This window comes from Sceloporus occidentalis, unplaced genomic scaffold, assembly GCF_023333645.1.
Source record: "Sceloporus occidentalis isolate IW3139 unplaced genomic scaffold, rSceOcc1.0.p SCAF_4, whole genome shotgun sequence".
Taxonomy (NCBI): domain Eukaryota; kingdom Metazoa; phylum Chordata; class Lepidosauria; order Squamata; family Phrynosomatidae; genus Sceloporus; species Sceloporus occidentalis.
The window spans coordinates 75463869-75490290 of record NW_028316984.1 but is presented as its reverse complement, the minus strand read 5'-3'; the positions used below and the strand labels follow the sequence as shown (position 1 = coordinate 75490290).

At 40.5% G+C, this 26422-nt stretch overlaps 1 protein-coding gene across 2 annotated transcripts in view; it reads right to left on the bottom strand.

The window, feature by feature from the left end:
* Positions 1 to 22761, bottom strand: part of LOC149314005 (SNF2 related chromatin remodeling annealing helicase 1-like) — a 51828-nt gene extending 29067 nt beyond the window's left edge. The window contains exons 1-8 of one of the 2 annotated variants that reach the window (XM_089520356.1): positions 22708 to 22761; positions 13624 to 14558; positions 12882 to 12932; positions 11974 to 12234; positions 9962 to 10012; positions 5843 to 6026; positions 3920 to 4070; positions 2798 to 2956 (exon numbers count right to left, since the gene is read on the bottom strand). In XM_089520356.1, coding sequence (XP_089376482.1) covers positions 2798 to 2956; positions 3920 to 4070; positions 5843 to 6026; positions 9962 to 10012; positions 11974 to 12234; positions 12882 to 12932; positions 13624 to 14533 — 1767 coding nt within the window. In that variant the 5' untranslated portion in view covers positions 14534 to 14558; positions 22708 to 22761. Of the gene's footprint in view, positions 1 to 2797; positions 2957 to 3919; positions 4071 to 5842; positions 6027 to 9961; positions 10013 to 11973; positions 12235 to 12881; positions 12933 to 13623; positions 14559 to 19780; positions 19867 to 22707 lie in introns of those variants that run through there. The other variant, XM_089520355.1, reaches the window with a different exon arrangement.
* Positions 22762 to 26422: the final 3661 nt, after the last annotated feature.

Below are 26422 nucleotides of genomic sequence, written 5' to 3'. Positions count from 1 at the left end.
CACTAAGGAAATTGGCACCCTCCCAGGGAATGTGCTCGTCTTGTTGCATGCGGGCAAGTAAGCAGCCATGCATAAAGAGAATAATACACCCCCTTCAACTGTAAGATAGTGCTTTCTCAATCTTGCCTGGCAATAAGGTTATGCTAATAGCAGTCACCAGCAGAGGAAAAATTGAAGAGAGAAGTGGGGAAGCAGAACTCTCCACAGGGGATATTTCATTGGAAACACAAGACCTAGATTCTGTAATATATCCAATACGTACATGAATGGGGAACAAACTTAACTGTCATATGTGAGAACAGTGATTGCCTCAATTATTACTATTGTTTTTACTAGTATGCAGCCACCACACAGGAGAAGAAGTGAATTCCTTTAGACCAATAGAACAGTAGGCAATAGAATGTTCCCTTCATAAGCTTTTTTCAAATCAAGTTACACATCCATACAGAAGAAAAAAAATTCTATACAAGACAAACAGTAGCCTGGAAGAACCACTGTGATTGGGAAAATGGCACAGAGTAAAAAATGGCTGTACTTTTCAGACTCTTGCGTTATATCTTTTATTCCAAATCTGATTGCTCACACAGTGAGCAGGGGAAAGACAACTGTTAAACCTGCACTCTGCACAATTTTAAAACTATACATTCTCTTTGCACAACTTGATTTTGTCCCTCTCCCTTCTTGTCTCATTTATTTTTATCCCACTCTAATCCCATTTTAGCCTCACAACAATACTGAACAATGTTAAGGCTGGGGGTTTACAACTTGCCCTCAGATACTGTTGGACTGCAACTCCAATTAGCTCTAACCAACATAGGCAATAGTGAAGGATGATGTGAACTGAAGCCTAACAATACACAGAGAACCACAAGTTGCCAGCATCTGCCAGTTATTATTTTAGGGCCTAATTTAGGATTCAGTACTGTTATTGATCCAGATGCTTTGGTCACCTATTGACATTTCTACATCAGATGCATCCAAGTGTGCAGAAAACTTTTGGCTGTAACCCAGAACATATTTACTTGAAAGTGGATTTTTGCTGAGATCAAGAAACATGCTTCCATGTAAAAGTAGAATGCAAAGGTTTCAGAAACAGAAACTGTAATGACTTTGTGAAGGGTTTTTGTGAAGTAACAGTTACAAATAAAAACTGGGACTTGGGAGCAAATTTGAAGAAATCAAACTACACTGGCACAATGTTAAACTGTAATTTAGTGTTATATGCATTAGCGAGGATCCTCCAGCTCATGTACTCACCTTCTACACTCCTGGCTTAGCGAAAGGGGAGAAGACTGAAAGCTTCCCCCACCCAGTTTTGAATAATTTAGCGTTTCCTATTACATTTAAACTTGTAAAATTCTAGAATCAGATACCAAAAGTTTTGTTCTGGTTTGTTTGAACAAACCAAAGTTACAACAAACCACAGTTTCCTGAGTCTGGGCATTATTCAAAACAAAAAGTAGGAATGTGAAGTCGAAGACTTTCATGGCCAGCATCCATAGATTTTTGTGGGTTTTTCGGGGTATGTGCCATGTTCTAGAAGAGTTTATTCCTGATGTTTCGCCAGCATCTGTGGCTGGCATCTTTCTCTGAAAATGCCAGCCACAGATGCTGGCGAAATGTCAGGAATAAACTCTTCTAGAACATGGCCACACAGCCCAAAAAACCCACAAAAAACTAAAAAGTAGAAATGTTTGCTTCCTGCTTGGAGCCAAGTAAGTGAAGAAGAGAAGCATATTGCTTGCAGTGGTTTATTCCCATAAAGATTAGTCATAATTTAGGATTATCAGGACATGTCTTCAATTCCAGATATAAGTAACTTAATTTGAGACTCCCTTAAGAATAACAGAGTTCCTAGACTTCATTGTTGCCAAGAAAAGTATGAGAAAATAATGGCCACCTCTCAGAAAACAAGCAAACAGAAATTAAATAAGAACTCAATGTGAGGAATCAAGCCCAAGACCATAGACAGTAACAGAAATTAAAAGATTCGAAAACAGGTTTTATATCAAGGGTAGGCAACTGCAAAGATGATAGGTTCCATTTTTCCTTCCTGGGCCTTCACAGTGATCATTTCAGGAGATCATTTCAGCATACTCAAAGTAATGTGACGTCACTTCTGGCCATCATTTTTTCTTTGTCTGTTTTGGTGAGGTTTGGGGGGCTGTGGAGGTTAGGGGAGCAAACTGTTGCCTTTTTAAACAGTTTTGGAAGATTTGGGGTGGTTTGGAGGCAAAAAAACCAACCTTGACCTTTTTTGTTTTAAATGGGGGTTGGATCTGGGAGTTTTGAGGGGCTTCCGAGGCATCCCCCGGGCTATACCCAGAGCTCCAAAGGGCTGCATGCAACCCATGAGCCACACTTTGCCCATCTTTGTTTTCCCCATGGTCTTTAAGGTATAACTTGTGACACTGTGTATGAACAAGACAACAGCAGAGCTCTTGGTCAGCTCTCTTGCAGGTGGCTAATAACAACTTCCTTATTTCCAAAAAAACCCCCAACAATTGCTGTTTTCAACAATTCATTTGGAAACAGACTTTTTAAGAATAATTTTACTGTGTAAATCCAAATAGCAGCCAACCAGAGATATTAATCTAAACATCTGAAGAGCAGCCACAGTACAAATAGTATCACAACATGGTCTGTATTCAGTTCAAATTATCCAAAGAAAAAGTCTTCCCTTTCATGGGACTGTCCAGTATATCTCACTGTACCAAATATGTTCATTATCTCTGTCTTTGACTGGCTCATCAAAATCTGGGCTTTTTACATTCACTAAAAGGGTGCCCTTACTTACAACAATCACAACTTGGAAGGTGGTTTTGAGCTGCTTCTCCATCTTGCTGAGAAGGTCAAAACTGACAATGTTTATCAATCTTGCCATCAGGCAGTCCTTGCCCGTTGCTATGACACTGACAGTATCTGCGCTCAAGGAAGGAAGCCACCTGTGGAAAGCCTAAAGCAGCACAAAAGAGACAAGCATAAAATATTATTTTTGCATCTGAATTGCCTAAAGCTTATAGCTACCTTTCACAAATAGTTGACATTACTCATATGGCATTTTTCTTTTCTGTCTACAAAGTGCTGTACACCCCTTAATTGTATTCACCCCAACAGCACACATCTGAACTCAGCCATTATTATTTCAAATGTCATACTGAGATGAGGATGGCATCTGTACCAGTTGTTTTTCATAAAACATGTCTCAGGCTCAATTTGTCTCACCCTCAATTCTGCACTTAAATTTCCTGTCCACAAGCTACCATTTCATTAATGCCATACTCCTTTGTCCTGTGTTGTTTCTCACAGACACAGTTCGCACTGAAGCAGCCCAGTGCTACAATTCAGACTGCAGAGGGGGCCAAGACTACCAATTGTTCTTCCATAGAAAAACAAAATTCCAAGCACACAGGAAACTGGTACATCAAGAGATTTCAGACTGCCCTCATGTATTTCATATCAGTGTACTGTGTGTAGGAAATTTTTGGTGAGGAAGTATGTCATCTTGTGATACACACGTCTTGCCAAAAACACAGATACCCTGTGAGTCCAAGGTGGTACAACCAAGACAAAGCAAGGACCATCTCACAGAGAACTAGGCTAGTGGCTTAACAGATTACAAGTACTGTCTTGCCCTCCTAGCCACTAAAACTGTGGGGCTCTGCTACTTGTTCAACCCCCAGATGAGGTTGCAGATTCTGTTTGGAATAATGAATGGAAATCACAAGAAGCACTGAAGCAGAGATGCTAAATAACAGCACTCCTGTAGTTTTAGAAAGTTAGGAGCTAATATAAAGAACTTTTTCTTCTAATCATTCCCTGTACCCCACCCCACCTTCTGCCTACTTTGGAAATTGCTGTGTTTCTATTAATAATCAAGACAGGTAACTAAAAAGAATTCTGAAATTCCAGATTTTACCTCTGCCCATGTATATCTCACTGAAGAAGGTGCTATTACCAACAGAGGCCACTCTTTTCGGTAATATGCAGCAATGCAGATTGCCTGGATTGTTTTCCCTAAGCCCATGTCATCAGCAAGAAGCAAACGCCCGTCTCTGGAGATGGCAAAACTGAAGACCCAAAAAAAGGTGAGGAGATCAGTGAGTTATTTTTTCCAATGAATTACACTCTTCTAAAGTCTGGTAATTGGGACCTTTTTCAAAACATCTTTGGAAACAGAGAAAAAGAGAGACAGCATGATACAGTGGTTTGAGTGTTGGATGACAACTCTGGAGACCAGGGTTTGATTCCCAGCTTGCTTAGAAACCTACTGGGTGTCCTTGGGCAGTCACATACTCTCAGCCTCAGGGGAAGACAATGACAAATCACCTCTGAACAAGTCTTGCCAAGAAAACCCCCATGATAGGTTCACCATAGGTCAGAAACAACTTGAAGGCACACAACAACAACAACAAATCTAAACAGGATTCCCCCATTTCTCTACTCACAAAATCACTTATTTGTGCTTTTCTAAGAAGGTAGTTTCCCTTTTCAAATGTTACAGACCCATATATGACCACTGAATAATTATTATCGTTATTGATTCCCTGCCCTTCCCCCCAAATTGGGACTCACAAGGGCCTCTTGTGCGTCTTCAAGTCAATTCAGACTTATGGTGATGCTAAACATGGGGCCTAAATATCCTAAAGGCACCAAATCCCATCTGATCTGATCTTGGAAACTAAGTAGGGTTCGCCCTGGTTAGTACTTGGGTGAGTACATCAACAAATACCAGGTCCTGTAGGTTATATTTCAGAGGAAGGAACTCACAAAACCATATCGGAATACTACTTGCCTCAAAACACTCTACAAAATTTATGGTGTTGCCATAAGTCAACTGGTGACTTCATGACACATACACACACATACACAAGGCAAACTTATCATGGGGTTTTCTTGGCAGGATTTATTCAGAGGGGGATTTGTCTTTGGTGTCCTCTTAGGTTGAGAGACTGTGACTTTCCCAAGGTCACCCAGTGGGTTTCCATGGCTGACCAAGAGTTCAAACCCTGGTCTTCAGAGATGTAGTCCAATGCTGAATAGTGTTGGACTATGACTCTGCACCATGCTGGTTCTCCACAGCAGCTAGGAAAGCAGAAATGAGTAATAAGTAATGAGTCTAATTAGCAAAAGCCTTTGAGCTTTGGCAATTCAGTGGTCATGAGCAAAGTAAACCTCTCTCTTTTCCAAAGATGTCTTGGAAAAGATCCCAATTACCAGTTCAGTTAATACTATGTTTGCCATTTATGTAGTGGAAAATATAGCAGACTCTGTTCTTTCTACATAAGGAAACGAGTAGTTAATGCGAAAGGCTGGCTGTCAAGATTCATAAACAAAGTACAGAGCACAGAATTGTGAAACTGGTACAGTGCATATGTGCAAAGCCGTGAGGGAGAGCATGGGACGCAAGGGGCAGCACGTCCCATTTGGATGAATGGGGCGTGCGCCCATAGCGTGCGCGCACCACTGCATGCACAAGCCCCATTCACTTGAATGGGACTTGAGCATGCGTGGTATTTGGCTTATGAGGGGGGCTCTGGAACGGATCCCCCGCGTAAGCCAAGGGCGCACTGTATAGCACTCTGCTTCCTGAAAACATGATCCTTCATGTTCTAAATGGAGCAGGTAGCAATAGTACAGATGCCTTATTTAGCTGCCGCCTAACCAAGGTTTTATTTGCATATGATACCAGCCCAGTTGTTGGTCCAATCTGGGTCCAACAGAGTGAGAGTCAAGTTAACTTTTCCAGATTGATCTAGCAGATTAAGAAGGATGGGAAGGGTAAGGAGATCAATAGTGTTCAAAAGCAATGGACTTTTCTTCAGAAAAAATAAGCACTTACTTTACACCTTCTCTTTGAAATGGCATGAGACTAGTCACAACTTTAGAATCTACTTCTGAAAGGTCTGCTTCAGGGATATCAGCAGGTTTTGAGACAGACTTCTCAAACTGAGAGGCAAAGATTTGTACTACTGACTTGGGCAGGGGCTCAAGCTCCACTTCTGGAAGGTTCTTTACCATTTCAACTGAAAGGAACACACACAAGAGGAATTAACATGGTTAGATTTATTTTTAAGTGATGCTTAGTCAAGAACATGAATTAGAAAAAGTGATTCCCAAAATGGGTGGCATACCCCCCCCTCAGGGGTGATATAAAGATGTGGGAGCCAGTGAGGAAAAAGGGGGCAGAAGGGGGGCCTTCAGTAAAAGTACTGGCATGCAAAGAAAGACAAGGGGAACTAGTGGCCTTCAGGACCATAGTAGGGATGAGAACCTAAGAGCATGTGGCACTGAGGGAGAACCAGCAACAAAAAGAAGCTTTCACATTTGGGACCCTACTTAATCTCTTTTGCCAGTACCTGGCTGAGGCTGACAAGAGAAGAGACAGCAAGAGAAACAAGAGCAATATAACTGTAAAATTTCACACAGTGGATAGAATTCAGCATTCTATAAATCTTTTTTTTTTAAAGCAAGCAGGTTTCTACACATTGTTCCTAGAATAATGGGGGGATGACTTGAAGCTGTGTGGGGAAGAAGTGGGGATCCCGCACCAGATGTCACCCGATGTGGGGGGCAGGACTTCCGGGTAGGATTTCTGGTGGGACTGCCACCCGCCGCCTGCCCGGGCTGGAGACCCCCCCCCCGAGGTCCTGGGAGGCACCTGCGCAGGCCCAAGGCACACCTGCAGGGGCTGGGGAGCCAACCAGGTGCCACTCCCCCTCTTCTGGGGTGTCACCCGGTGCAGCCCACGCACAGACTCCTATGATGCCACTGTGGGGGGCAAGGGGAGAGGAGTATCTGTGGTTAATTCTTTGAAAGAGTACTTCTCCACCAGGGGTAAAGTGAGAAGTCAACTGAGCCCCTCTCCACCATAGCAAAAAAGGACTGAGAGTCCTTCCTCATCAGGGAGAAGCTTCATCCATTGCATCCAGTCACTTTGGGAGCAGCAACTGAGCAGCCAGCCAAGCAATGACTGAGAAGCAAAGGCCAGCACAGCAAGATCAAAAAGCAGGCCTTGGGTGCTGCCACTGCTATATTCAAACATGACAGACCGCAATAGTGGAGGAAGCAGTGGTAAACCAAGCACAGCTGACATCGACACCACTGGCTGGCCAGTTGCTGCACAAATAATAGACCAATTATCAAGAATTGGACTTTGGGCGGGTGTGTGTGTGCGCGCCTAGTATTGTTACCTAAGAGGAAAGGGGGTGGTAGCTCAAAAAAGTCTGAAGACTACTGATTAGAACATGAAGAGGACACCTATTTATCTTGCTTCCTAGATCATTCTCAATTGCTCGTTTAAATATATTGTAATTTTTAAGAGTTTTAAAGAATGAATACCAACCCTAATAACACCAACTTAATCAAGACTTTACAAAAAAAATAACATCAACTTAATCGAGGCAGATACTCATATCCATGTACATGTGTAGAAACACATGTGCACACAAAAACTAGAGCACTTCCTATACATTTTAAACCTGTCTTATAGGAGTAGTGCTTAGAAACCTGCTTGCTTTTTTAAAAAGAAAGATTTCTAGGATGCTGAATTCTATCCACTGTGTGAAATTTCAGTTGTATTGCTCCTGTGTGGAACTGCACACAGAAATCTAAAAAGGGAAACTCAAAACACACACAATAATATTTACCCAAACTGAATGCATATTCAAAGTGAAAAAGTTAACATCTCAGTCTAAGGCATTTGGAGCATAATCTTATAAGCCAATATGAAAGAGGATGAAAAATGTATCTTGCTCCTTAGCACTGCCTTCTCAGAGATTAATTTCTGAAACTAGAGCCTTTTTGAGAATGGGAAATGGAAATTTTCAAGTGCTTACGCTATTTTTGAAATACGTACTTCATGGCCCCTTCTAAAAATAAACATGACTAATTTACTCCAAAAAGGTGGAATATGTCAACTCTGGATTAAGCACTGTTCAATGAACATTTTAAGCTAAACGCCAACTCATGGTTTATCTTGACACATCAAAATGCCACTGCATTGCATTGGCTGGTATAAACAAAACCCTCCACAATCCAAATATGAAAATCAAATAACTGGAACACAGTTCTGATAGGAAATACTTGGAAACTCAAATTTGTACTCACTTTATTCATTGTAAGAGCTAGGTATTGTCCACAAATTAAACATTGACTATTTTAATTTTTGTTACCTCTAGAATGAAGGAAGATTAGACCTCCGCTACAAAATCCTTTACTATGAAAGCATATAAATACATGAAAGCATTTCGATTGATACTTGTATGATAGGTTCTTCCACATGTACTATATGGCTTGATTTGTGCTTCTCCAGAAAGGAAAGAAGTCTTTCATTGCAGAAGCAGCATCCTTACTCTGTTATTATCTCAGAAAGTTGCCTAGCAGAATTATTGGCGCGTTACAGACCGCCCTAAAGCGGGCAGTCTGCCGCCGCTGTCATTAGCTACGCCACGAGGCTTCCCGGCGCAGCTAAAAAGGAGCGCCGAAATGGCACTCCTTTTTGGCCCCCGGAAGTGGCGCCGCGAGGTGTGAGGCACGCACTTGCGGCGTCATTTCCTCCGCACCACATCCAGACGCTGTGCGTCTGAGACGTAAATATGGCAGCGCCCGTGTGGACGGGCGCCGCCATTTACTACACGCTCCGCGCGTCCTAAGAACAGGGCCAGTTAGGAAGGTGAGACCCTTCCTAACCCTAGCACGCCCCTGCCTAACCCTAGGACATGCAGAGCACGTAGTAAATGGCGGTGTGTAACGCGCCATCGACTTGCAAACTTCAGCAATTACACATTAGTACAGTCTTGAAAACAAGTTTTGAAAATCACAGTAGCTTGAATGATTCATGCAGAAAATGTCTTTTCCAGTTTTCTTGTCCCCCAGTAACCTTTTATCTGAAGATCTTTGAGTGAGTTACTAAACAAGGTAAAATGATTATGATGAAAGTATCAGGCCTTTCTAGAAAAGAAATGGTGACAGAGTGTATTCAAAAGTTCCCATCAGAAAACTGCAAACAAGGCAAACTACAATGGCATCAAGCTCCTACGCTCCTTTTCCTAGATGGGTAGAAAAATAATTTGTCCAAATTGACATTGTATATATAGTTCCCCATCTCAGTCCATCAGCTGGAGCACGATGTGCATCACTCTGGAAATAACTGTACACATAAACTGCTCAGGAGAGGGGGCAAGGAGAAGTGGGATGGGAGCTTGATTTAATCCTCCTCCTCCAAACATGAAGAAATACACACAACCTAACTGCTGGGACTGTACATTACAGGGCTATAGTTGTACATGTTGAGTTGCCTGATGCACATGCTTTTTGGATCAGGGTTTAGTAGCTAGACAGTCCTCCTAGAAGAGGGCTGGGCAGTGTGTCATCTTCCAACTACTGTTGGGCTGCAAGTCTTAGCAGCCTCAGCTATGAGAGCCAACTGCAGGGCAGCAAGAGATAAAGGTCCACTTAGTCCCTAGCAATGTCCTAGAATAACCTTTATCAAAAGTGCTTTGCCACTTCTGCAGATCTAAACTTATGAGTGACACACAGCTTCCCATCAATACAGTCCCCTCAGGGCAGAAGCACTGAAGGAGAAAGCCTACCTATATCTGAATAAAATTTGGCCTAAGTAACCTACTCAAAGCTACCACAGGGGAGTGGTAGGAAACCTACTAATCTTCTACTCTGACAGATACTGTCTCCACTAGTATAGTTTATAGGAGATAGTGAAAAAAAAATAAAGAGGGGCTATTCAGAAACAGGGATTTCTACCCTGTATTTTGACAATATTGGCATATTATTTTGGGAACAATACTGGGAGAAAAGTGGGATATAAATTAAATAAAATTATAGTGCCATCTTGTACTTCATTACCACCTCAGCTACCTCCAATTTAAGAAATAAATTCTCACAAATTAATCTTAAGTGAAGAGCAAACCACTAAAAAGCCTGTAAAGAGGAAGTATCTTACTTAGCTCTATGTAGTCCTCCAGCAGGAAATTCCATTTTCTGGTCTTCATATCTGAAGAAGTCATAATAAAAAAGCAAGCAGATAAGAAACACAGCTACCTTATATTTCATAGCTCCTTCCAACTAAACTGAAATTTCCTGAGCAGGCTAAGAATAATCCAAAATAGATATTTATTTATGAGTCAGTCTATAGCTAAATGTCTCAGGGTGACATGCATAACAAGACAAAAGGGGGAATTTTTTTTTTTTTGGGGGGGGGGGAAATATCCATGTAAATATACTAAGTTAATTAAAAACAAAACTGTTTCAAATAGAAAATACAGTTCAAAGCAGAAGAGGGAAGGACAGCTGTAACAAGGCAGCTCTCAAATTATATAAAAGGCCTGCAAAAATAAAAATAAATAAGGGGGCTTTCTAAACAGCCCTTTGGGACGTCCTCCGGACGTCCCATTTTAAAAAAGGGGCGTCTCTTTTAGACGCCCCATGGTCTAGTACGGACTCCGTCCGTACAAGATGGCGGCGCCCCTTCTACATGGGCGCCGCCATCTTTACGCATCGGACGCACAGCGTCCAGACGCGTCGCGCCGCTGCTGACGTAGCGAGCGCGCCCCTGGCGCCTCGCTACGTCGCAAACGCGACGCAAAAAGAAGCTCCATTTTGGAGCTTCTTTTTTCGGTCCGCGCGGGAGTCGGGCCGTTTGAAGGCTCCGGCTCCCCCGCGGACCTTCTGGCGGCGGTGCCAGACCGCTGCAAAGCGGCGGTCTGTACCCCGCCATGGTCTTCACTTGGCCCCGAAAGAGATCCCACTTAGGGATATAAGAGATCCCACAATTTGGAGGTCAAGCCCCTCTCCCCCAAAGAGTTGGATCAATTTGAATGTGGGGTTAAAAGTCTTGTGCAATTACAAATTGCTCAAGACTTCATGTAGGATCTAAGCCCTACACTAAGCAGACATTAATAATAAACCACAAAAGTCATTCCAAATAACATTTGGGTTTTTGTTTATGTTCATTGAAAAGACAGCAAAGACTAAGGCAAGGAAGCCTTGCTTGAAAGCCAGAGCAATTCAAGTTATGATGTGAAAATTAAGCAGTCCTCGCCTCTCATTCCTCACTTTTGAAGGTGGGGAAAACAAATCCCTCGAGAGGGGGTGTTTACATAGTGAACTGAAAGCATGTCTATATATGAGACCCTTCAAATATCTTGGATCTATCAAATATCTATTTTGGATCAAATTAAGTTTCTGAGCACTATTCAAGACAAATATGTGCAAAACATGTTTTAGTCCAGCATGAATATTTATAATAGTATGAATCACTGTGACCAGATATGGCTTTTCCAGGAAAAAGTAACTAAGTAGCATTTCTAGGGGAGTAATGTTTGTTATCCTTGTATGCTGTTTTATATCAAAAATTTATATATAAAAAAATTTATATATATAAAAAAAACCTTAAAACTATGTCTCCTGGCCCAAGACCTATTGTAAGGCAGAAGGGTCAGGACAAGACTCCCTATGTAGCTGATCTGGAATCTTGGCCATTGATTCATATAGTTTTGGCAGTCCCCATGTGGTTATCACATGATAACACACAAAAAGGTTCCTTAGACTTCTGTTTTTGTTCTTGTCATAACTATGTAAGGGGTCCAATAGGTATCCACTAGCAGTTGGAAATCTTCTAAGCAGCCATTTTGTATTTAAAACATGGTTAAAGGGAGAGCAGAATGAACCAAGGCCCCCAAACTGGCTGCTTTTAGTTTCTTTATTTTTACTGTAATTAAAGGGAAAACATGTAATTATTAGTGAATAATCAAGGTATCAAAAACAGCCAAGGGAATTTCATAAACAGTGACCAGATTTCAAAAGCACACTTGCACATACCCCATAGGCTGCAAGTGTGAAAGTATACTCTATTTAATATGTCCTGTACAACAATACCAAGAGCAAAGATAAGTGGAAGCTACAGCAATCACTGCTGCATTGCTGAAGCTAAAAGACACCGACCAGAAAACTCACCATAATTCCTAGAATTCAATTGCTTGAATACTGCTATGATGTTGACATGATAGCCAATATCTACTTCAAATCGACTGTATGAGATCAGTACACATTTTCCTCTGATGGTTGCTGATGGTTTCTGCCAGCCAATGCATGTCTGCAATAGGGACCTCAAGGAAGACCTTCTACCAACAGAAGATGATTCAGTAGCCCCAGTAGTTGTCTCCATTTCTGCCAGAGGTGTCAAAGTTACAGAGGGAAGTTGCTCTACTTCTTCCACTAGAAACAAAGAGAGGATTGCAAAAAGGAAAAATAGATAACAAGAAGAAAAATCCATCAACTCCCTCAGGAAACAGGAAAAGAAACAGAACAGAGACACAGGAGACTGCTAGACGCAGAAGGAAAACAGAACAAAGGCTATCAATGCCCAGAGATATCTAAGGATACTCAGAAGATGCATTTTTATTTCTTATTATGCCCATTCCTAACTCAGTGAAAACTACAACTTTGTGACCTGAGCTACCCTTGGAGAATAACGATTTTGCTAGCATTTAAAACTTTGGGTTTTTCCCCCCCTCTTTCTTTTTACAAAAAATATTGTTGGGGGGCCTTCAAACTTGCAGGCTTTTCTGTCACAAACCCACCAATAAATTCCAAACTCTTTAAATGGAATTTTAAAAAACCATTTCAAAATGTTGTTTTTTCAAAACAATCTTCCCCCTTTTTTTCATCAGCTGTGGGAAAAACACTTATACAAAAAAGGTACACCTCTACTCTAGCTTCTGAATATAAGTCCTTTTTCCTCATTCATTAAGCAAATCATATTCTTAAGGTTCACCTTAGGTTCTCTAATCCAAAATTCTGTGCAAAGTCATCTTGCATCTATAGGATTCCCCAACACATTTGCCAACTGCCATCATACTTACTGAGATGGCTGTAGTCTTCAAGGCTGAAATTCCACATCTTTGTCACAGGATCTGAAGTAGAAAAGAATGTGGAAAGTCATTTTGCGTTAGAAAATACTGTGTCAATACACTGAGACAGCCTAAGGCAGACTTACACAAGAAATCCTTACACGAACATGGTTCATTTGGTCATGCAGAATATGCTGTCCATGTAATTGCTAACATTCCCTTCTTTTTTCTTTCCTCACTCTGGAAAAATAGGAATAACAAGATCCTTCTCCAATCTTCATTGCACCAGGGGTGGGATGATAAAAACAGTGAGACTGTACACTGAGCCTACTAAGAGCAAGCAAGACCATTTACACTTCTGGTACTGTACAATGCACTGACCATGATAAAATAGGCTATTTGTTCCTTAGATCAAAATAGCTTTTAGCTTCAAGGATAGTCTTAGAACTACCGACATACTGAGAATTAATAGGCATGCTAGGTGACAGCTCTCAAGAGATTTTGGAATCCCACTATGGTTTCCCTTGGCTTCAGAGATTACACCAGAAACACATCCACATTCCTGCACAATTTACAGTTTGTTCAAGTTTTTCTCCATGTCCATGAGGACTGGATGCTTGCCTTTTCAAAAAAAAAATATGACATTACATAAAAAGGAAGTTATATAGATCTGCAATGTTAAGCACAATTGCAGCTATGAAAATTTCTAGAAGCTTGTAGCACAAGAGATAAAGTAAACCATCATGTGTCCTACCATAATTTTTACTTGGTAAACTTCGGAACATTTCAATGAGTTTCGCATTGTATCCTATCTCAACCCGGAATCGGTCTTCGGTGTACTTCACGCACGTCCCGCTGAGAACACTGTATGTTTTTCTCTGTATAGGAGTGTCAGTAAGGTTGCCTCCAGAAACAAGTAGTTTTGGTTCTTTTCCTACTTTTGTAGGAATGGAAGCGTTTTTTGTACCATAAAAATGCAATGTGTTACTACCTTCTTTTTTGGTGCAGAGTTCAGAGGTTAGATTTCTAGTAATCGCTAGCATTTTGCAATCATTCAAAGCAGTGCTGCTGGTGGCCTGCAGTGGCATATATTTACTGCCATCATGGCCACTGGTAGATTTGTTTTCAGTTTGTAAGGTTTTAATATTGTGAAGGTTCCAATCAACATCTTGTCTAGACTGATCTCGGACTGCTGGGCAAAATTTAGACAGCAGGGGATTAGCATTACGTTGGGCTGGCTGACCTTGTTTCTGTGCACTCAGATCAGATGAATGCAAGAGGGAGTGAGAGTTTTGTACCACTTGTGAAGGCTGTTTCATGGTACCCAACTCTCTGCCTATGCCTGAACTATCCATCTCACAGGCACTATGCAAGATGGTGGCCTGTTGGTTTGATGTACAATGATTATGTGACATTTGAGGATTCTTCTGCCTAACATGGTTGCTGGAGAGCTGGAGGTGATGGCTGCTGAGGCTTGTGTGATGGTTTTCCTTCTTCAAAGGTTGCTGTAGGTTTCCTTCACATCTATGTAAACTCTGCAGCTCAGGCCGCTTCTTAGCAACGCCACCTTGCTGAGCAGCCAGACGTTCTGCCCTCCTTGCCAAAGCCTTTTGCTTGTTCTCCTCAATCTTCCTTTTCTGTTCTTCTGTTAGGCCAGTTGACATTGTCCATTAAGTGTTCACAGCAAACCTATATAATTAGAAGTAAAAATAAACAATAAACTAAGTTTATCACCTGGGTACAGAACTTTTTGTGAATCAATCATAGCACTTTTACCTGTTTATTAATTGAATTTAGATTAAATAACTTTGAGCCCCACTCTTGGGGAACTGGTGGGACATAAATAATGCTAGCAATAATAATAATAAATTAATAACAAACAACAGCTCTGAAGGAAGAATCATACTTTTTTAGGACTTAGGAACTACCTAAAAAGAAGCATTCTGTCTTCTACAAATAATCTGATCTCTGACAAAGCTAGCCATAATCTGTTTTTTTTAATTGTTCATTCCAATTATTTCTTTCTGAGTACAGTAACTGAAGGCAACATACACAAAATGAAAAACAATGGAACATTAGATAGAATATACAAACATAATATAGACATAATTAAACTAAAACCCTAGAAAACTGGCTTGGATCAAACCAATCACTTCAGGAAATACATTAAAGTTTGAAAGCTGTTACAAATGCTTGAACTGTAGAGGCCCAGCAAATATCAATAGAAAGGAAATTCAGTTCACTGACTGGAGTTCATGGCAGAGGCACCAGTGAAAGGTACTCATGTGTTCACAAACTTAATAAAACCCATTGAAAATACAGAAGCAATGATATTCAAGCATATATTCTTGAATCATATTTTAAATATAGATTAACCATCTTGTTAGTTTATTAAAGGATTTTTAATCAGGTATTGTAAATTTAAGCCTCTTCACCTCCAGGAAAATGTCTTATCAGTTTTAGCTTTGTGTGCAGAAAGACTTTTAAATCACACATTAAGAGCTATCGCTAAACTGGACCTCCCGTTACAGAAATTATCTATCCTACGACAGAAATTATTATTATTATTATTATTAAAGTTTATTTATAAAGCACTGTAAGTCTTGATGAATAAACAAAATACCATTAATAAAAACCTGCCTAAGGTGTACAATCTAAATAAAACAAAATAATAGCATTAAAACATAGCTTAAAATACATCAAAACACAGACATATTATAACCATCCAATCAAGTTATTATTATTATTATTATAAAAGTTTATTTATAAACTTTATAGAAATCAAATATTTGGATTACTCTCTTTTGTTTTAATACTTTAAAGGTTACATTTTTTACCCACAGTTATATTACTTACAATATGACTCCAACTATGGATATTATTGCACTGTATTTAAAGCGACTTATTCCTGACAGGATACAGTCACGTGTAATTTTAAACTCGGGTGTTATCGCATGCATCTGCGGCCAGTTGAGCGCAACCCGTATGCAGCCCAGATCCCAGCCACACTTATCCTGTGGCTTTTCAAAAACAGCAAGTATGAATCAGAAGAAGCTCAACATAGTAAAATAAGAAATGGAACATATAAACATTGCAATACTTGGGATGAGCGAGCTAAAGTGGACACGAATGGGACATTCTGAGTCAGATAACTGCACAGTGTTTTACTCAGGAAATGAAAATTTAAGAAGAAAACTGGCTGGCATTTATAATGAGGAAAGATGTAGCAAAAGCAGTCAAAAGATATAATGTAAAGTCTGACCAAATCATGTCAATAGGGTTTTAAGGGGGGGGGGGATAACCATAAACCAAGTATTTGATCCCGCTACGGAGACAGAAGAAGAAATTTAAATATTCTGTGCTGGAGTCCAGGAAGAAATTGTTCACATACCAAAACAGGACTTCTTGTTAATCATGTGAGATTAGGATGCAAAAACTGGAAACATAAGAAAAAACAGTTAAAAAAATAAATACCAAAAAACCAAGAGGTCCTCCCCCCCCCTTTTTTTTTGGAAGGGTAGCTATGAAGGAACTAGACAAGATCCTGAAGTGTCAAAGTTAGGATTGTCCATGCCATTATATTTGCCATTTCTATGTATGGTTGTGAAAGCTGGACAGTGAAGAAAGCTGATAAGAAGAGAATCAACTCATTTGAAATATGGTGCTGGAGGAGAATTCTACACATATCATGGACTCCTAAAAAGACAAATAAATGGATCTCAGAGCAAACCAGGCCTGAACCCTCCCAGAAGCCAAGATGACTAAAGCGAGACTCATTTGGCTACTTTGGCCATATCATGACTTACTAGAAAAGAAAAGATGAAATAGTATTTACATTTTTGTACCACTTGATAGCACTCTCTACTAAGAATGCTTGGTAAGGTGGAACGGAAAAGGAAAAGAGGAAGACTGCATTACAGATACATAGACTTGATCAAAAAAGCCATGGCCCTGAGTCTGCAAACACTCAACAGGACTGTTGATGATGGGTAAGTTGGAGGTTTCTCATTTATGGGGTTGTCATAAGTCAAAGTCAATCTGATGGCAGTTCACAACAAACACAGCATTATCATTCTGAAAACAACATCAAGCTGAAAGAGAGAGAGAACCCCCAAATTACAGCATGTGAAAAAAATTACAGACAGAAACAACACTATTCAATTACTTTCAATATCATTCTTGTCTATACCCTCAAAAGTATTATTATCATTATTATTAAAGTTTATTTATATAGCACCATAAGTTTTGCATGGCACTTTACATAACCATCAAAACACCTGTGGCATCCAATCTACAGTCAAAAGCAGCATCATTAAATAACTTTGAAACAGTAAACTACAACAGTAAAATACACTTACACTTATCTAACTATCAAAATTAGGCTGTTTCAAGTTGCTCTGTGTGGATTATTTTAAGAATGTGACTATTCCTTGCACGGTAACATTTCATTTCAGTCCTGATGCAGGGCTGAGTCATACAGCAGGGTGCTTGTTTTGTTTTTTGAACTGATGTCAAACTAGGTTGCTTTTACCTTGGCCAAGTCAGCTTGGATTATCTCCCAGTGATAGATGAATCTGCCAGGGTACCGTACCCATTAGTGCCACATATCTTCTCACAGTGAAGGTGCTGACAAACTGGGCATGTGACAAATCCATTCACACTCCCTGTCAACAAATGACAAATCAAATGGCCCAGGCCTCTAAACATTTTTTTTTTAGGGGGAAGGAAAATTAATGGTTTGAAACAAATCCTGAAAGAAGGCATCAGAGCCAGATCTCTGTCCTACAGCGACAAGCAAGATGAAATACAAAAAAAAACCATACAGTCCTTGAGTTTTTTAAAGAAACAAGTGACAGATATAAAAACACCAAAAACCGTGAAAGTGAGCACCAACATTGCAAACAGAAGTGAACCTAGTGCAGATGGGACACATCACAACAGCTTCAGCAACAGCAAGCCAGTCTTTTACATGGAAAAGCAAAACACTCAATTCATGGAAGATAATAAACACAATATTATTCCATGAGGCTGCATATATTAACAACCTAAGCAGCATTAACAACCTAAGATATGCGGACAACACCATATTATTAGCAGAAGGCATTCAGGAACTGGAACAGTTAATAAGGAAGGTCAAAGATGAGAGTGCAAAGGCAGGTCTGAGGCTGAACATAAAGAAAACAAAAGTAATGACCACAGAAGAAATGCACAAATTCAATCTAGACAATGAGGAAACTGAAATAGTTAAAGAATTCCCGTATCTAGGGTCAAACATTGACCAGAATGGAGACTGTGGTCAAGAAATAAGAAGAAGACTAGGAATGGGAAGCACAGCTGTGAAGAAACTGGAAAAAGATACTTAAGAGCAAAGACATACACCTGAGCATTAAAGTCAGAATCGCTCAGGCCACTGTATTCCCAATTACCATGTACGGATGTGAGAGCAGGACAGTGAAGGATGGAGACAGCAAGAAAATCAACTCATCTGAAATGTGTTGGAGAAGAGCACTTAGGACCCCATGGAGAGCCAAGAAGACAAACAAATGGGTTCTTCAACAGATCAGACCTTGGACTGTCCTTGGAAGCAAAGATGATCAAGTTGAGACTATCGTACTTTGGTCACATCATGAGAAGGCATGGATCACTAGGAAAAACAATAATGCTACGAAAGGTGGAGGGTGCAAGAAAGAGAGGAAGACCACAAGCCAGATGGAGAGACTCAATCAGGAGGGTTGTGGGCAAGAGTTTGCAGGACCTGGGCAAGAATGCAGTGGAGGATAGGGATTCTTGGAGATGCCTCATCCACAGGGTCACCTTGAGTAGGAACACAGACAGCTAACAACAACAACAAGCATGCCAACTATCATTCTTTAGCTCATTTAAAGTAATATGAATAAAACCCAGCTTTTCAAACAGACACATGTTATGAATTAGTCCCAGCCTTGGGAGAAAGGTGGGACATTAATAATAATAGTAATAATATAGTTACTTATGATCCAAAAGACTGTGGGTTTTTTTAAAACAATACAAAAATCTGTTTACTAGAAGCAAAAAAGGGGGAAAGCAGCACAAGAAGCTAAGCCACTTTCACTTCTCAAGGAAAAACAGCAGCAACAACACATCTGGCTCTGGCGTATCCTTTGCTGAACAGCTTGCCAATATTGTACAACCTCGCTTTGTGGTGGTGGTTTTTGTTGTGTGCCCTCAAGTTCTTTCTGACTTACGGTGACCCTAAGGAGAACCTATCATGGGGTTTTCCAGAGGCTGAGAGAGTGTGACTTGCCAAAGGTCACCCAGTGGGTTTCTATGGCCGAGCCGGGATTTGAACCCCTCTCTTCGTTTCTCTTCATTATGGCAACCCAATGGTGGACTGTCCTGGGGTGGTCTTGGCATATTTGTTTCATTTTATATTATATCATTTATAGCAACATACATAAATCACATTACAACAATTAAAACCGAACGATTAAGATCGTGAAAAGTATTTTTAAAATAATCACAAATATAAAATTTAAAAACGTACAAAGTGTAAAATAATCATCCTCCAATTAAGCCCTCTCCCTCCCTGGACTCCCAGGATTCCATAGCCATGAGCCAGACAAGTTAAAGCGGTGCCAAACCGGGTTATTTCTCCAGTGTGGATGCAGCCCCACCAGTCTCAGCTCTTTTTCCTTCTCCAGCTGATTCCACACTGCAGAAATAACCCAGTTTGAGACCGCTTTAACTGCTCTGGCTCAATGCTATGGAATTCTGGGAATTGTGAGCCATTGAGCCTCCTCTGCCAGAGAGAGATCTGGGGCCACAATGAACTACAGAACCCAGTATTCCCTAGCACTGAGCCAGGGCAGTTAAAGCGGTCTCAAACTGGGTTATTTCTGCAAAGTAAAATGTCTTTTGCCAGGAAGCCTTACTTCTCATCAGCCAAACTCCACCAGCATCCAGAGGCCGGCGTTCTCCCGGCAAGCCCTGTAGACTACAATTCCCGCTAGGCCACGGGGCACGCTGCCGACGCCGCCTCCATTGACTGAAAGGTAAACGGCCTCGCGGTGCACCATGGGGAATGAGGTCCTCCGGAAGAAACCGCTCAAGAGTGAGAGTGGACTGCGTTTCGGCGCATGCGCGTAAAGGCCTCACTGTTGGAAGAGTGGTTTATTTTTGTGCTCTATGGCCTCGGACTGTCTGCACTGCAGAATTAAAGCAGTTCGGTACCGCTTTAACTGCCACGGCTCAGTGGTATGGAATCGTGGGTTTTTTAGTTTGTTCTGGCACCAGAGCTCTCTGACAGAGAAGGCTAAATGCCTCACAGAACTACAAATCCCAGAATTCCATAGCATTGAGCCATGGTAGTGAAAGTAGTCTCAAACTGGATTATCTCTGCCAATGTAGACGCAGCCCAAGGAGGCTCAATGCCTCATAAAACCACAGTTCCCAGAATTACATAGCATTGAGCCAGGGCAGTTAGAAGAGGTGTCAATCTGGATTAATTCTCCAGTGTAGATGCATCTGCTGAAGCCTGATTATGAGGAAAGGAAGAGAGGAGCAGGTGCAGGATAAAAAGATAGCAACAACAAAGCTTTTGTTACTCTAACCTGCATGCCTTGGAGTAAGTCCCACCGAGTTCAGAAAGCCTTAGGCCCAAAACGCACTGAGAAATAATCCAGTTTGAGACTGCTTGTACTGCCCTGGCTTCATGCTATGGAATCCTGGGAACTGTAGTTCATTGTGGCACCAGAGCTCTCTAACAGAGGAGGATAAATGTCTCACAAAACTACAGTTCCCAGAATTCCCTAGCTCTGAGCCAGGGCACTTAAAGTGGTCTCAAAATTGATTATTCCTTCTGTTCAGACACATATTTTATTAATAGAGCTTGGCACATTAGGTTTGAAAATTAATTAATCCGGTGGTTAATTTTCTTTCCACTCCCCCCCAGCAATGCGGACACTTCATTCGCTCTTCGATCAAATGAATTGCTAAAAGTTAACAAGGAATTAGGCGTTTTGGCATTGATCCATCACAAGCGCAAGGACAAGGATGAGCCAATGAGTAAAGGCTGGAGAATAAACTGCCAAGCAAATGTAGGACGTTTCTTTGCCCCGCTTTTGCCTTCCTGGGGACAACCGTTTAAACTGCCATAGCTCCAATCTATGCAATTTTGGGATTTGTCGTTTGTTGTGGCACTGGTGCTCTCTGACAGTGAAGGTTAAATAAATAAATAAATAAATAAATAATAAAACTTTTATTTATATACCGCCCTTCCATTGATCAGGGCGGTGAACAACATAATACAAATAATACATACAGTAAAACATTTTAAAAACAATCATAAAACCCCCGGTCAGCTCTCCAAATTGCCGTCAGCAAGAGAGAGAGGCCATCTAGGACTTCATTCAATGTCACCCAAATCACTGTTGTTGTTGTTGCTGTTGTGTGCCTTCAAGTTATTTCCACCTTTATGGCAACCCTATCATAGGGTTTTCTTGGGAAGCTTTGTTCGGAGGAGGTTTGCCATTGCCATCCTCTGAGGCTGAGAGAGTGTGACTTGCCCAAGGTCTGCCAGTGGGCTTCCATGGCTGAGCTGGGATTCAAACCCAGGTCTCCCAGTGTTGTAGTTGAGTGCTCAAACCATTGCACCACGCTGGCCCTTCACGCAAAGTTACAAATGCTGAAATTCCGTAGCATGGAGCCATGGCAGTTAAAGCTGTGTCAAAGTGCATTAATTCTGCAGTGTAGATGCAGCCACTATAACTTGCTTGCCTGGGAATTAATCCCACTGAGTTCTGAAAGCCTTACTTCTGATTAGATACGTATTTGATTGATAGAGCTTGGCACATTAGGTTCAAAAATTAATTAATCCAGTGGTTATTTTTCTTTTTGCTACCAGAAACATGAACACTTCACTCACTCTTCAATCAAATGCATTGCTAAAGGTTGATAAAGAATTAGGCATAAATTCAGACAGAGGACATTGATCCATCACAAGCTCAGTGACAAGGATGAGGCAACAAATCAAGGTGGAGTATTCTCAAATCAGAAACATTTTTCTGCCAAACTGAATCACTGTTCCCACCAGGGACAACAGAAAAGTTTGGTCTGCAAAGATCAGTGGAGGAGTACATGTTTTGCATGAAGAACCCAGGGATCCCAAATTCAGTCTGTGGCCTTTTCAGTTTAAATTAGCAAGGCCTCCATTCTCTGCATGCATTTTACAGTGAATTTTACTTAACTGAAAAAGGGGAAGCAGAATGAGGAGGAGGGAGAAACCAGGAGAGAAGCAAATGCGAGAAAGGAAAAGTTCTTTAAATTATTCAAGTGCATAGTCCTGTGAGCAAAATAAAATTATAAAGGGATCCATTGCAGATCATGTTCAATAATACACAAAACTGGATGCTATATAATAATACTGAACTTAAGTCCAAAACATGGTGCAGAAATAATCCTGTTTGGGATCACTTTAACTGCCCTGGCTCAGTGCTAGGAAATTGTGGGAATTGTAGTTTATTGTAGCCCCAGAGCTCTCTGTCAGAGAAGGCCAAATGTCTCACAAAACTACACTTCCCAGAATTCCCTAGTATTGAGCCAGGGCAGTTAAAGCAGTCTCAAACTGGATTATTTCTGCAGTGTGTTTTGGATCACAGTTCACATAAGAAGTTACTGAAGGGGGTTCCCCTCCCTGAAAGTTTCCAAATGCTTCCCTTCCATACAGATGAGATAGGTTAATAATATACTGGGTTTCAGGCCTAAAAGGCCTGCCATTGTGAAAAAGTCCTTGCTGCTTGAGATGCTTGATCTTCAAACAAATCACTTCCTAACCTTGTCACCATTCCAATCCAAGGCTCACCATTTTTCTTCTTTTCCATTCTTTGATTGTTGTTTCTTCTGCTGCTCTGATTTAGGACTCCAGAAAGTTTTCCTTTGCTTTTTAGCTTGCCTAAAAACAGATGCACGCGGTGGGCTGCCTCTGGTCCTAATAGTCACTTGTCAACTGATGTCACCCTCATGGATTTCACAGGGTTTTCTTAAAAGTGGTGTTGCCAATTCCTCCCTCTGAAATATGGCCTACAGCACCTGGTATTCATTGGCAGTCTCCAGTCCAATTTACTAACCAATGCTGACTCTGCATAGTTTCCATGATCAGATGGGATCTGCTGTCATCAGGGAATTTAAGCCCTTGTTTCTCCTGAAGCAGCAAGCCTTTTTGATTTACTGAATGTAACAAAGGGGGAGATACCTATCCTCACAAATTATAACCCAATTCACTAGAGCATATTTTTACTTTCAGTGTTAATAAGGGAATCTAGAACATCAGGTGATAGCACTAGAATAATATAGTGAATTAATAACATATTGATTCATTAGTTAATTAGTTCTTGTGATTGCATGGTTCCTAATAAACATGGGTAAGATTTGAGTTGTGGATAACTTTTTCCCAAGTGATGGGATCTGAATGCTTCCAGCAATTAAAGGAACTGGAAACTGATTGATAAAAATCTCTCAAACATCTCATTTAAAAATTAAAAACTCTTTGGTTTAAAAGAACAATAGAATCTTAGAGTAAGCTGTTCCTCATATGGATTGGTTTCTAGATCTTTGATCATCTTGGTTGCTCTTCTCTGGACATAGTCCATTTTTCTTGAGCTGTGGTGCCCAGAACTGGACACTATATTCAACATCTGATCAAAGCAGAAAAGAGTGGCAGCTACTTCCCTTGATCTGGATGCTATACTCCTGTTGCAGCCCAGAATTGCATTGGCTTTTTTTTTTTTTTTTTTGGCTGTGGCATCACACTTTTGACTCATGAGATTAGATCTAGAGATTAGCTTGCAGTCTACTAAGACCTCAAGATCCTATTCACATGTACTACTTTCAAGCCAGTTGTCACTCATCCTATAGTCATGCATTTCATTTTTTCCTGCCTCCCTTACATTTATTCCTGCTGAAATTAGTTTTGGCCCAGTTTTCCAAACTGTCAAGGTCATTCTAAATCCGGTTCCTCTTCTCTAGATTATTAACTGCTCACTCTAATTTGATTCCATTTGCAAATTTGATATGCATGCCTTCTATTTTATCATCTAAGTCATTTAAGAAGATGTTAAATAACACTGGGCTCAGGACACAATCCTGAGGCCCCTCACTAGTTGCTTCTCACTGGGGTGAAGAACAACCATTGGCGAGGTCTTTTGGTTTGTTCTGTTAACCAGTTGTTCTATTGCCCCAGTTCCTCCTGTATAGCTATTTCTTCCTGTATTTGGTGTCCCCCAGCTCGCTAGAATATTGTGTCCCTCAGTCTTGTAACTCAGTTTAAAGCCCTCTTTATCAGACTTGCAAAACTGCTAGCAAATACATTATTTCCAATTGCTGGGAGCTGCAACCCATCTCCTGCCTTAGGTCCCTCTTCATGAAAGTGTCATAATCCAAGGAGTCAAATATTTCTTGATGGCAGCATTTGCAGAGACGATTTTTAACTCCTTGTATTTTTCTCCTTCTTCCTGAGCTATATCCTTCAATAGATAGGATGAAATAACAGCCTGTGCCCCATGGTCCTTTAGCTTCCTCTCTAGAGCTGCATAGAAAAGGAGAAAAGTCATTGCCTTCTTTCAGGAGGTCTTGTAACTCCATGTATCATAATGAATAGTTAGCAGCACTAGAACCACACAAAAGCACACTTATTCTGCTTTTTTTTTTGTAAGTCCCTTATCCTCCATTTTGAAGAATATGGTGACTGATTAATGCAATCATGCTAAATATAATTGGGAAAGAGGTACACAAAGAGAATTTGATTGTGCCTTATGCTTTTCTTTGAGGTAAGGAGAAATCACTTTGCATGGTTTTGCAAGCAGAAAGGGAAAGGACAAAACCACCCTAATGAATTTTCTTTTTGCAGTGAAAGACATGGGAGGATTTTGGCCAATTTTGCCCCATTTGTGACTGACAACACATGATAACGCTTCAGCCCAAAATACTAAATATGGCCTAAGTATTTAAAAGTGACATTTCACTTTCACAATGAGAGCTAACATAGCTCTATTCTCCTCCGCTGGAAGAGAATCAAATAATGTGGACTATAGCTGTGAAAGTTCTTAACAAAGAGAATATTAGTCCTCAAAATTCTATACGTCTTCTTGCTTTTGCTGCAACAGACTAACATTTCTGCCCTCCCATTAAAAAAACTAGACATTTCTCATATGAATTTTAAAAAATGACCAGGTTGAGGAGAAGGCTTCAGTATAAACCTTGTTTCTGATATGGTAATTTTTTGTTTATGGAGATTTTAGAAAATATATCAGCATTCAGTCATGCGATGCCCCATCTGCCCTGTAAAATGATGCAAGTCTGATACAGCTTTGATACCTGAGTCAGAACTAAACATAGAGTGACTCACAAATGCTGAGGTGCTTCAGAAATCAGGTCAGATGCTACTAGTCTCAGCTGTCTCAAACTGACATTGACTTACAACCTTCACAAAAGGCAGACAAGTTCAAAGACATCCCTTAAGTTTCAGACCACATTTTGGACAGCATATGAAGAAGTGGGTTTATATCCACAAAGGCACATGCTAAGATAAAAAACAATTAGTCTTAAAGGTGCCGCCACATTTCTTCCCCCCCCCCCCTCCGCTCTTGCTTTTTAGCTTATACCCACAATCTGAAACCTTTAAAACCATTTTATATTGGCTGTTGCTCTTAAAATCCCTAATATGTTAGCATTATTTAGTGCATTAGAGGACAGCAGTGTGTTATTTTAAAATAGGTTTTTAGATTAATTTTAATTACTTAATTACTTTTAGAAATTAAAATAGAAAAATTGCCAAAACTCTTTGCCATAATCCCTTTAAATAACAGTTTGGAAGTTTTAATTGTTATACAAAATAAAGAGAGAAAGGAAGGGAATACATCCTTTTTCTTCAAATACAGTTGGGGATTGGACATCTGTTTCAATAGAAGCTGAACTCATGTCCAAACATTTCTCCCCAAATGTGGCATCTATACAATACACATTTTTCATTCTAAGTGTGGAGTATAAGGTCTTGGAAGACCTATACTTGTTTTGGAGTCAACAAACAAACTTCACTTGTTGCACTTTTTTTTTTTAACCTAGTAATGTTACAATGTAAAAAATAAATGTTGTTATACCTTCACACCACTCCAGTAACGTAACACAGGTAACGTTGTTTGTAACACAATTCTGCTTGTACAGATACATGTTTGACATTAACTAGAACATTTTGGTTTCACTTTGTACCAGTCAGCCAATTGTATCATTAGTTATGATGTATTTCATACAGAAATGACAGGTGGGTCAAAATATTCTCAGTTCATGCCAGTTCATGCCAATACTTCTTGAACAGTTGGGCAAGACTACCACTTTCTCCCTGGCTCATTTCAGTTCTCTACCCAGATTCAGAATGCATAGATCAAAATATACCACAAAAAGGACAACCAAGCACTATTGAGTCACATTTCATAGAATCATAGAGTCTTACAGCTTGCAGGGGCTACAAAGGTCATATAGTTGCAGGGCTGGCTCTTCCATATAGGCGAACTAGGCAGCCACCT